The sequence below is a fragment of the Gekko japonicus genome, unplaced genomic scaffold, assembly GCF_001447785.1.
Source record: "Gekko japonicus isolate JY-2015 unplaced genomic scaffold, Gekko_japonicus_V1.1 scaffold1770, whole genome shotgun sequence".
Classification (NCBI taxonomy): domain Eukaryota; kingdom Metazoa; phylum Chordata; class Lepidosauria; order Squamata; family Gekkonidae; genus Gekko; species Gekko japonicus.
The window spans coordinates 131,772-144,023 of record NW_015174892.1 but is presented as its reverse complement, the minus strand read 5'-3'; the positions used below and the strand labels follow the sequence as shown (position 1 = coordinate 144,023).

The 12,252-nt window shown below is 41.9% G+C and overlaps 2 protein-coding genes across 2 annotated transcripts in view; one reads left to right on the top strand and one right to left on the bottom strand.

Moving 5' to 3' along the window:
- Window positions 1-4,149, top strand: part of LOC107121925 (trifunctional purine biosynthetic protein adenosine-3-like) — a 41,160-nt gene extending 37,011 nt beyond the window's left edge. Inside the window, exons 21-22 of the mRNA XM_015424936.1 lie at window positions 1,395-1,510; window positions 3,371-4,149. Coding sequence (XP_015280422.1) covers window positions 1,395-1,510; window positions 3,371-3,568 — 314 coding nt within the window. The 3' untranslated portion in view covers window positions 3,569-4,149. The remainder of the gene's footprint in view (window positions 1-1,394; window positions 1,511-3,370) is intronic.
- A 3,027-nt stretch (window positions 4,150-7,176) lies between these two features.
- LOC107121922 (trifunctional purine biosynthetic protein adenosine-3-like) overlaps window positions 7,177-12,252 on the bottom strand; it is a 49,674-nt gene continuing 44,598 nt past the window's right edge. The window contains exons 17-22 of the mRNA XM_015424933.1: window positions 11,651-11,854; window positions 10,336-10,485; window positions 9,104-9,198; window positions 8,306-8,447; window positions 7,978-8,093; window positions 7,177-7,425 (exon numbers count right to left, since the gene is read on the bottom strand). Of these exons, the coding sequence (XP_015280419.1) occupies window positions 7,177-7,425; window positions 7,978-8,093; window positions 8,306-8,447; window positions 9,104-9,198; window positions 10,336-10,485; window positions 11,651-11,854 (956 nt within the window). The remainder of the gene's footprint in view (window positions 7,426-7,977; window positions 8,094-8,305; window positions 8,448-9,103; window positions 9,199-10,335; window positions 10,486-11,650; window positions 11,855-12,252) is intronic.

The window sequence follows — 12,252 nt, the reverse complement described above, 5'->3', positions numbered from 1 at the left end:
GTTTCCAAGGTCAGTGTCTGCATGGCTTAACAGCTGTGCAAATGCATCCTGTGTGAGACTAAACCTTACCTCCTTTGTAGAGATTCTGTTTTAGGGGTTGGTGGATTGCATTATGGATCCCATCTTCAAAAGTGAACCAAAGGGCTAACAGGGTTTCTGGGCTTGGACCCATCTGTTTGCCTCCTAATTTTGTTTTTTAAATTTTACTTCTGGGGAAGATACAGCTGTGGTGAAAAGCAGCACATCTTTGTGCATATGTGCAAATCAAAGAGGGGAAAAAAACCTTCCCACAGTGGGAATAGTCATTGTAAGTGGGAGGAGAGAACTTTGCCTCCTTTCCGTCACCAAGTAAAAAGTAGCATGCTGTCACATAGTGATGCGTGTTTTCAGTTGCACCGGTATAGATGGTGCTGGATATATATACATTCATGCTCATGTGCCATAGCATAGTCTACACATGTATAAAAACCAGTACCGACCTGCAACGAACACACATTGCTGTTCATCCAGGAGACCCAGGTCTGAATTTACCCTCTGCTATGGAAGCTTGTTGGGTGACCATGGGCTAGTCACACATTCTCAGACTAACCTCCCTCATAGGGTAGTTGTAGGGATAAAATGGAGAATGTGAAAGTGTTGTAAGCCATATTAGGTCCCCATTAGAGAGAAAGGGGGTATAAATGAGGGAAATATACAATAAGCGTGCACTGGTCTGTAGAAATCTCTTCATTTCAGTTTGAATTTAGCAGGAATAGGTTGTTGCAGTGAATATAATACATCTGATGTTTTAGTGCATTATTCTGTCCTGATGTGACTTTGATGCTTGATCCAGCATGTCTGCTGTAGTAATAAGGCAAGCATTCAAAGAATTGTGGAACTAATTCTCCACACCCTAAGAGGCTTTAGGTTTATATTCCCCTAACAGCATCCTCTCTTCCCCCAATACCGCATGGAAAAGTGCTTTTAAAACTGACGGTGGAGTGGGGAGTGGGAAAGTGAAGGACTAGAAGTCAAAAATGTCATAGAGTTAGGGCAAGCCCTGTGGGTGAACCTGAACAACTCTTTGGACCCTGACTGAAGTCTCCACTTAATGGCAGAGAGGATGAATGCGTGCCAGTAGCATGCTGGTGGCACAGATGAAAGGCTGGTGTTTTCTGCAAATTGCTATTTGCACTTACATTTGCTTAAAGGAAAGGAATCTGAATAAAAGATGATGTCATGTGTTTTTAATTGCCATCAGTTCTTGCAAGAATATGAAAGATAAAGAGATCAAAAAAAAGTTTGCGTTGCTTCAGTTTTGCCTTCTTTGTTTTGATGAATGCAGCATTAATTCAGTGATTCTGTAAGAACTGGGGTGAGAACGAAGGAAAACACATTCCTTTTTCTCTTTCTAGGGAAAATATTGAATATTCACCCTTCTTTGCTGCCTTCATTTAAAGGCGCCAATGCCCACAGGCTGGTATTGGAAGCTGGAGTTCAAGTCACTGGTTGCACGGTGCACTTTGTTGCTGTAAGTTCACTTCTTCTGCTAGTTTGTTAATAACAAGACCACTTTGAAGGCACTGCATATTAATATTAAACTATAGTTAATTAAAGTAAACTAAAAATATCTTTAGCCCTTTGTAAGTAGTGTAAAAGTGTGATCTAGTAGGTATTATTTACTTGGACTTTCAAAAGGTTTTTAACAATGGCCCTCACCGAAGACTCCTGAGTAAGCTTAGCAATCACGGGATAAGAGGACAGGTCCTCATAGATTAAAAATTTGGTTAAAGGAAGCAGAGAGTAGGAATAAATGGACAGTTGTCACCATGAAAGGAAATAAGCAGCAGGGTCCCACCAGGTTCAGTACTGGGAGCTGTACTATTTAATTTATAGATTATTTGGAATTGGGGTAGTGTTGTGGCCAAGTTTGCAGATCAGATCAGATTGTTGAGGATGGTGAAAACCAAAGTAGATTGTGAAGAGCTGCAAGAGGATCTATCAAAATTAGGTGAGTGGGCAACACTATGGCAAATGATGTTTAGCACTGGTAAGTGTAAGGTGATACACATTGGGGTTATGGTGGATAGTTCAATAAAAATGTTAACTCATTGTGTGGCAGTAGTGAAAAAGGTAAACTTGATGCTGGGGATTATTAGGAAAAGGATTGAGAGCAAAACAGCAGCAGCTGTAATGCTCTTGTATAGAGCCATCGTGTGGCCTCATGAAATACTGTGTCCAGTTTTAGATGTTGCAGAGCTGGAAAAAGTATAAAGGAGGGCAACCAAAGGTGATCAATGGATTGGAGCACCTTGCCTATGAGGAAAGGATGAAGCGGTCTGGGACTTTTTAGCTTTGAAAACAGAAGGTTAAGAGGGATGTGACAGAGGGTTATAGGATTATGCATGGGGTGGAGAAAGTAGACAGAGTGAGCTTTTTCTCCCTCTCCATAATAATAGTAGATATCGGGGCACCCAATTAAGGTTTTTGTTTTTTAATTTTCAAAAAACTTTATTGAAGTAAATTCAGCAAAAACAATAATATTTCAACATGTAGAAACTCAATGATGTTCAAACAGTGATGAGTGTAACAGTAATACAAATACTCTATATATCCTCGAATGCATCAGATTTCAAAGTACCAAGAGGTGGGAAGAATAATAATAAACTGAGTTAAAAAAGGAAGGAATTACTAGAGATAAAGCAAAGAAATAGCTGAAGAAAAAAGCAGACAAGAGTGTTTCATCTAAGCCCCAATTAAGTTGATGAGCAATACGTTCCAGATAAATAAAAAGAAATACTTATTTACTCAACAAGTAATTAAACTGTGGAATTCACTGCCAGTGATGGCAACAAACATACATGGCTTCACAAAGGGATTAGACAGATGAATGGAGGATAGGTCCATCAATGGCGACCAGCCATGGTGAGTAAAGGGAACCACCATATTCAGAGGCAGTGAAAATTCTGAAGTCCAGTGCTAAGAGGCAACTTTAGAGAAAGGCCTTGGCCTCTGTGCCTTGTTTCATGCCCCTCCAGGGTAACTGGTTGGCTGCTGGGTACAGAAGGATGCTGGAATAGATGGATCACTAGTCAGTTCCAGCGGGGTTCTTGTTATGTCCACAAATGCCATACAAAATAAAGCTGTATTGCAGGCTCTTAAAAACATTAAAGAAGGTGCCTTCCATATTACTTTAGGCAATCTGGGGCTACCAGAGGTAAGATCCAGGGCCATGTAGAGGATAAATGTACAGTCTGAATGGAGGACACCACCAAAAGAGCTCAGTGCAAGGAACTCAGAGCACTAGTTCATACAAACGAATGTCTTGACTTAGAATGTATAATATTTACTGCCTGTCCACCTCTCCAAAGTTTTTGACCTTTTGTTCCAGGAAGAAGTTGATGCTGGAGCAATCATCTTTCAAGAGGCAGTTCCAGTGAAGGCTCGAGATTCAGAGGAGACCCTGTCAGAACGAGTAAAGGAAGCGGAGCACAAAGCCTTCCCTGCTGCTATGCAGCTCGTGGCAAGTGGAGCAATACGATTAGGAGGAGATGGGAAGATAATCTGGGCGTCGACAAAAGAAAACTGACCCACTGCAGGGTATATAATGGTGTTAAGAAGCAAGAAATAGCATTGGGTTGGGGTTGTTTGTTTAATTCTTTAGCCTATGGCAGCAGCATCTTGTAGTTCTGACCAGGCCAAGGTGAGAATGCTGACAAAGCTAGACTGAGAAAGGAATTTATTTTCTACTGTTCAAAATGTATGCTCTGGCTGCTTAAAACAGAACTATACAGAGTGCAGATCCATGCAGCAAGCTATTTCTGTGATTTATACATGTTCATCCACACCACTCTGTGGGTTTGTGGATGAATGTTTTCCTAACTGACAGGGGAAACCTCTTCACTCAAATAATAGAACTCAAATTACACAGAGTGCAGTGTCATGGTTCCATATTAAAAAATTAACACCATATTTTCCTGCTAAACACCAGATCCATGCAGAATCAAACCCATTCATATTCTGTGCCATAAATACTGGTGGTAAATCTTCTTGTATTTGGTAATCACCCTACGAAAGAATTCCAGAAACACTCTGCAGTATTCTTATAGACTAGTGCTATAGTTAGTAACTCTTCTTAGGATTGTACTGCTGGTGTGTTTCTTCCCCCCCCCCCCCACAAATTTAAAAAAAATTATAATACTGTGATACACTTGAATGAGTTACAGTTTAACTCATCACTTTGTAGAAGCATATGAAAAGAACAAATAGATATGTACATTGTATGGAGCTTTTAAGCTATTTGCAAAAATACTGCCAAGTACCAATAGAAGCTGGACTCCAGCCACAGTACTGATACATTTCTGTTGCCTGTTTTACATCCAAATGTTCTGTGATCTCAAGTCCCTTCTAATAAAACGTTTCACCAATATGAAAGTATACTGTTAAACAAATTCTAGATGATAAACAATATTTTTCTCCTTGCAGAAGTTGAAAGTAACCTGCAAAGTGTGCTGGTGTCTACCAAACAGGCATTCAGGAGAGACTGACAGATGGCGAGGTTGACAGGTGCCTAAAACAAGCCAGCGGGCTTCTGGTTTTGAGAATCGGGTTCTAAAAGGCAGTCTTAAACCTACTCACAAGGTCATACAAAGAGACAAGTTTGCATGTGGTACCTAGATTTCAGGGGCCATGTTGAGATTAGATATGTTGATGATGTACTCAGAGGCCCTTTCTTGTCAGGGTTCGATAGTCAGGTCACACAACACAGTACCTCTTAAGAAGAATGCTGTTTATTGGTACACCAGGACTATGACACGTGTACTGCTTGTGTCAGGAAGTACTGCTTGTGTCAGAAATGCCCGGGAACAGTATGGCCCCCTGAATTATACTAGGATCAAACACCCCCCTTTACAAGCTGAAGCCAATAAGCATAGTTTGCGCACGCGGGGAAAGAAAGCGGGCAAAAAGCAGAAGCTGTTGGTTCCCAGCAAAGGCCGACAGCAGCTGGAACACCCCAAGGTCAAGAAAGTAGATAATACCCAGACAGTGAAACTCTGTGTGTAGCAAGCAGAGCAAGGTGGTTTCCTCCTCCACACATTCCAGCAACATAGCAGTGTTAACTGACATCTCTGCACTCTCCTTGTAATCCATGTTCACCGCGGTGTCCTCCAAGCAATTCTGCACTAAAATCAAATTCAACCTTCTGTTTAATCCAGATCCCCCCCCCCATTCTGCACTAAAATCGAGTTCAACTTTCTTTTTATTCTGGTTTTTTTCCCCATTCTGCATTACATTACCTCCCTTCAGGGGTCAGCCCAGTTTCAGCCTGCTGTTGCCCCAGGTTATTTGGATGCTGTTTTGTCCTGGACTTAAATTGCCTCAACTCAAACACTGAGAAAATCCGGAGTGGCAGGCAAATGCGGAAAGGATCTTAAAAAGAACCTGAGTGTAATGAACTCTTTGGATAATGAGAATTATTAGCACTAAATACAGTCAGGCTTTTGCAACATGTATGTAAATCTTGACACTCCACATAAGGCACCATATGTTAGGTGATCAGCAAAAATTTCATGATGGAAATTACTTAGGAGGAGATTCAGATCTGCTGTGGAAAACATGTAAAACCACTGCCAAAAGGTCTAGTTTAAGTTGTTTGAAGTAGACATTTGACTGCAGAATCTGAAGAGGAAAGGAATAATCTAATTTGCATTTACAAGCTGCGAGGAGAAACACGGGGTAGTGGCTAATAACACCAAATATTACCGAGGCTATTAGATTGAATTGTCATACAGTAATGAGGAGCAGAGGAAATAGTATTCAGTATGGTAGTTTAATTAAAAGAAACCAGCAGACAAAAGTCGTTTCTACACATTCTACTGATAATAAATTGTGTTCACTGGCTAGCCTGGAGATGATAGCATGAGACTAATATCGAGCAAAATAAACATTGCTACAAATTCATTACCTGCTGACAGTTTCCCTTTCCACGTGAAGGGCAGATGAACAGAGTCTGCTACAAGTAATTTTTCCCCCCTCCATGCAGTGAAGCACATTCACTATAGTACAAGAATGCTTACAAAATGTCAGCTGGGAAAAAAATAGACACCTAGGAATCTAGAACCACAGGAGAGAGTAGATTTGTGCACTAAATCAATGCATGTAGCTCACATGCCCAATTTCACCTGCACCCCCCTTGCTTACTGCTTTTGGTCAACTGTCCTCTGATGAAAGGTACAGAAACAAGGAAAGCAATCTAGTTTCTCCAGGGGCTCTTCCTTGCTTTAACTCACAGCTATCTCGGATTGAACTCTTTGGTCAGTAAACATAGTCCAAGGTAACAATGTGTCCTTGAACAGATTGATATGTAATTGAGAAAAATTCAGCCTGTATGCATGTGTTTGTTCTGAATCTAGGTCAGGTACTACATCTCCATTACAACAAGTTGATCTTCGATGACCCTATTTTACATGACAGTATCTCAATCCCACTTTAGATATCACATACTGTACACAGGAACTGAGTTGCCAGAGAGGACAAAAAGGTAGCCTGGGGGAGGGGAGGGATGGTGAGCATCCACAAAGCTTGGGCAGTGAGATTCTTCCTCTCATGTTCCACCCCGGTGGAAGTCACAAAGCATGGTAGGTGTGGGAGACAGATGAAATAAATGTATGAACCATTTCAACCCAGTTTTGCACAACAGCTCCCATTTTCCCTCTCAGTCTGCTGCTGAGGGTTCAACCTCATGCTGCTGCCTCAGCTCCATTCTCCCCACTCCTTGTTACTGTGGCTAGTGCTGTGGTGTCAACAGTGGCACAGGCCATGCACACCATTGCTCTGATGTCAGCAAAACTGTGTTGCAAAGGCCACGTAAAACAAACCGTAGGCTGGTGAAAACTAAATTATGGTAAGTAAAAGGACAAGGTCTCCATATTGTGATCATATTGTGTTCTAAAGTAACAGTTTGGGTTCCAATGCTGTGATTTTTAGCAATGGAAACCAATGGCTATGGCTAAAGACTAACAGTGCAATCCAAAGCAGTTACACCATTCTAGGCCCTTTGAGTTCAGTAAAACGGTGTAACTCTGCTTGCGACTGCACTGTAAATAAGGTACTAGAATAAGTTACAGATCAAAACCAGGATTCTGCATACAGACTAGGCTACTGCTGCATTTGTTATAGATAGCAATACTGTAGCTGCTATTGGAGAGTGTGAGAGGAAGAACAACCGTGCCTTTCATTCTGACGGATTAATAGCCAACTTTCTCGTTTCCAGCAGGTTTTGCCATCAGCACCTAGTTGCACCATTCCACTGGCAACTAGCTGCAGAGCAACAGGAAATGCTCGACCCTCTGCTTCTTTGACCTTTTGTGACACAGTCTCCTCTGTGTCCTCTGCTTTCACGGAGGCAGGCTCCTGTACAATTACCGCTTCAAGACTAGGGTCCGCCTGAGAGAAAGAGAAGGAAATTAATTAAGTACTGATGAGTGAACCGTGTGAAGAGCAATAGGGAAACAGAAGGGGGATGTTTGCAGGGGGACTGGAATTGGGCCACAAAGAGATTAGCCGAGATTCCACTTATAACATGAAGAGCAGGAGGATGTGTCCAGAGGACTGCAGCAGTGACGAGAGCAGAGTACAGTACAGCTGGGCTAAGAGGCAAGATAGCAACGGATGGGTAAAGATGTTTGTTTAAGAATGAGGTTAAATGAGTCACAGATTAATATTCTGATGACAGCTAGGAAACTGACATGGACTGAGGAGGAGAGCAAGCAAGGCTCTGTTGCCAGGAACGAAGAGGTCTCTTTACAAGAAGACTCCTTTGCACAAAATGAGGCACAGACACTGTAATATTCCATGGTTTGAACTCTGTCAAAACTTTCAGTTACAAATGCAACTACTATACACAGCAGCCTGATAGGATACACTGCTTTTGCACAGAATCATCAGGGTATTTGTGTATGTTCAGAACATTTTTTGCCAACACAGAAAAATACTTACAAGTACAAAATGCACTGTGCAGCCAGTAGCTTTGTCTGCAGCTGGAAGTGTCTGTCTATGAACATTGCTGCCTTTGGTTAACGGTGAAAGCGATGGATATGTGCTCAGAATTTTCCCTGCAATAAATAAAATCCCTGTTCATAAATGCAAAAGAGCATGCAGATACAGAGAAAACTATTGCCCAATAATACAGCTCACAGGTTGAGAAATCAATGTTTGAACTCAATCTAGTCATTCATAGGATCCCGGTTTTGGAAGACACCGCCAAATAGAAGCCACCATCCCTTCTGAGTACTCACTACACTAATCATCCATCCCAGTTACTTACCATTCCATTTTTTAAGAAAGTTGTTACTCAGCACTCGCACAAATCCTGCCAGACAGATCAACTCAATGGAGAACTCTTCAAGGACACTGTCTATTGTGCCATCATATTCTGATCGGCTTCCATACAGTTTGTGGTCGATTACCTACAAAATGAAGGTGAATGCTGGAACATAAAAACCACCTGCCCTCCTTCCAAACCATCAGCATCCAAAACAACAGAATTAATAAAAAACTAAAGAACCACTTGATAAGCAACAGAAAAAGCATACTTTTGCTGGCAAATCAATCTCTTTAGTTTCATTCTCTTCCAGCAGTCAGAGATAGACATTTGGAAGCCAATCTCAATTCATTATTTGCTGTCATCAAAGAAATAAGTAGCAAGGGATCCACTCACAGGGACTTCCAGGACATGCATTACACCTCAGGGCCAAGTACTGCATCCCTGTCCCAGTCTGCAATATGGAGGCCCTTCCTCTACATACATATAGCCTGTCATAATGATGGCAGTACTAGTAATATTTAATTCAGGCTCTCTATTTTTCCTGTTGGTAGCAGAGCCAGTCATATCCTCCCCGGCTAATTGGAATACAGGTGAAACCAGCCAGAAATGGTCTTGTGTTAAGGTGACATTTGTTAACTGATACATATAATTGTCTTGTGCTTAAATCATAACGAAATAGCCAGGTGTAACAATATTAATGCAATAGAAGGGGAGTGTTCCAAGTGAAGGCTTTCTCTGCTTTATCTCAACAGCACAGGCGCTGCTTTGTAATGAGTGAAATTAACAGAATGTTCTTACTCGGGTAGGGATGCCAGCCCGGCTTGCAGTCTTCAGTTCTTCCACTCCAGATCTGCTGGCAATTACCAGTACAACTTCTGCACAGCTTGCCGGCTCTTTTGAGTATGTGAGAAGTGCTGCAAGGCTTGTACCTCAAATTTAAAATAAATTAACATAGCTGACTTGTAATATACACAGAGGATTTGTACCCAGAGGTACAGAAAATCACAGGCCTAGATAGCATAAGCTCAAAACATCCATGAATACTAAACACCTCACCTGCCTTGTTTTGCATTCCATGTGCTGTAACATCTGTTTTATTCACATAACTTGGGTCCGTAATCCATATCAATGACATATTGCTAAGATCGTCAGTGCTAAACATGATCTCAGAGTGATCTGAGTAACGGTGTGTGAGAAGTAAAATATGAAGATGTGTGACTGAGTGGGGCTGAAGACCCAGTGTGAGATGTAGGTGCTGCTGCTGCTGCACTAATAAGGAATACTGAATACAATGTGGTTGATTTCAACGTTCATGACAATGGAAAGTTGCCCCCAAAGTCCAAAACAGTCACATTTGATTTCAAAAGAAGAAACTTAACCAAAATGAACTAGTCAGAAGAAAGTTAGAAGGGAATATCAAGATACAACCCCCTCCAGGATGCTTAGAAGCTTTTTTTTTTTTTTTGGTCATCAAGTCACATCTGATTTATGGTGATCCCTGGTGGGGTTTTCAAGGTAAGAGACATTCAGAGGTGGTTTGCCATTGCCTGTCTCCATGGTGACCCTGGTATTCCTCTGTGGTTTTCCATCCAAATAGTGGTCAAAGCCAATCCTCTTTAGTTTCCAAGAACGGACAAGACTGGGCTAGCCTGAGCTATCCAGGTAAGGGCAGAAGCTATTTAGAAGCCCATTAAGACCAGTTAGAAAAGGTACCACCAATTGTAAAAGTATGTGCATGTCTAAAAAGCCAGATCAAGGAAGCCATTAAAGGCAGAAAGGCTTCCTTTAAGAAGGGGAAGTTTTACCCAAATGGGGTGAAAACAACGAAGCACAGTTTCTGGCAAGGCAAAGGTAAGTTTTGTTCCTGAAATCAGTAAATAAAGTAGAGCTGTTCACTGCAATGCGTCTTGAACCCAGTATTTTAACAACAATATCGTAAGCAAAAGAGAATTTGAGGAACAGATTGCTGAAAGCAGTAACACAAAAGAAAGGAAATACTCAGATCCTAGGGCAAGTAGTTTTAGGCTTACCTGTTCCAGAGATGAGAACTGCAACTTTCACTTTTCTTTTTGTGCCGGTGGCCCAGAGAAGTCTGCCCCCATCAGAAACAGTCTGCAGAAATGGGGATCTATTTTGCTGCAACACTTCACGAAGATTCTTGATTTCTATCTGAGGACACCCTTTAAAGGAATATAAGGTGGTTAGGTTAACATATTTAAAATATAGCAGCTAAAAGTATTTAGATTTAAAATCAGAAGTGTTGAAAGTTTGCTTATAGTTATAACTTCTGGTGGAAACCTCTGACTCCTCTGCTATACCAGAAAAACACTAGCAGCAAATAACCCCTGAAGTCAGGGGTCATTTCGTAGAAAAAGAGCTAGGGGAACTCGTTAGCATAACTCATTAGCATATGCCACACCCCCTGACATCAGGGGCCCGGCGGTGGACCTGCAAGGCCAGCGGGAGTGCGAGGAAGCCCCGCCAAGGCCCTCCCTGGCCCCAGGCAGGCAGGGGTAGGGAGAGGCGGGGAGGAAGCAACTTACCCTCCCTCTTCTCCTGCCTCCTCCTGGCTGAATGAGGGCTGGAAGCGGGGCGGCCGGAAGTGGGGTGGGGGGCTTCGTCATGTGCCCCACCCCCTGCACCTCACCCGAAATGACCTCTGCCTGAAGTTATCTACATTTCCCCAAAGATCAGTTCTTTCTTTGCATTTAGTGCTTGGATATGATACCCAAATAGAAAATAAGCACACATTGTGAATGGTGCACACACATTTACTTCACTGAAGCAGAAAGCTGTTCTGTGTATTTCATGACCAAAAGCACACATGCTTTTCTCAATAGTCACAAGCAGGCTCTTGTGTCAAGGGAGATGCCGGCCATTTCAAGCTTTTGAATCCCATATTCAGAATTAAAATAAAAGATGATGACACATGATGTGCATAAAAACATGCTGTAAAACATATCAAATACCAAAAAATTAACAAGGGTCTAAATCTGTGTCAAGATGACACAGAGAGTACTCCATCTTTCTGTGTTATACCTCTGAGGATGCCAGTCACAGCTACTGGCGAAACGTCAGGTCCTACAATGCCAAGACCACGGCCATACAACCCGGAAAATCTACAACAGCTAATGAACTCCGGCCGTGAAAGCTTTCGGCAACATATTCCACGAAAGCATTAATTACTTAAAATGATGCAATCTTTACAATGATATGAATTTCTCCTAGATCTGCGCAAATTAAGTAGCATAGCTGCACAAATGTAATACAAGTAATTTAACACCAATGAGAGTCATTGTTAGATATGGTAAATTGTTCTAATTTCTGTTTAGGAAATTCAGTAACCTGCAAGATTGCGTATTACTTTCCCAATCAACCATGCATCTTCGTGGTTTTGTACATCTTTCAAAACATTTCTGGCCAGCTCCTTCTGTACTACCAATACAGCACCAATCCCGCAGTTGAACATCTGAGCCATCTCCCTTTCTGAAAGGCCTCCCACTTCTTGCAGCCAAGAAAAGATGTCAGGAATCTTCCAGTTATGAGCATCTGAAAATAATTGAATTTGGAGATGACAACAGTGGGCTTCTGCAGCCAATGTAGACAGTGCTTTTCCTATGATAGCCTTGGCATAGGTTCATTCTTTATGCACCACCTCCTCTTACAAGAGTGTCCTAGGCTTCTTACCTTTCTATCTGAAGAAGTGAGCTCTGTCTCACAAAAGCTCATACTGGAATAAATTTTCTTTATTTATTCATTTGATTTGTTGACCACCCTTCCCCGTAAGACAGAGCTCAGGGCAGTGTTAGTCTTTAAGGCACAACTGGACCCATTTTGTTTAGCTACAATAGAACACAAATGTCTCACTGATATCTCCATCATAGGCTGGGACTTGGTGAAGAAACTGAGAAGCCCTGCCTTTAGGAATGGGTTGTTTCACATCAGGC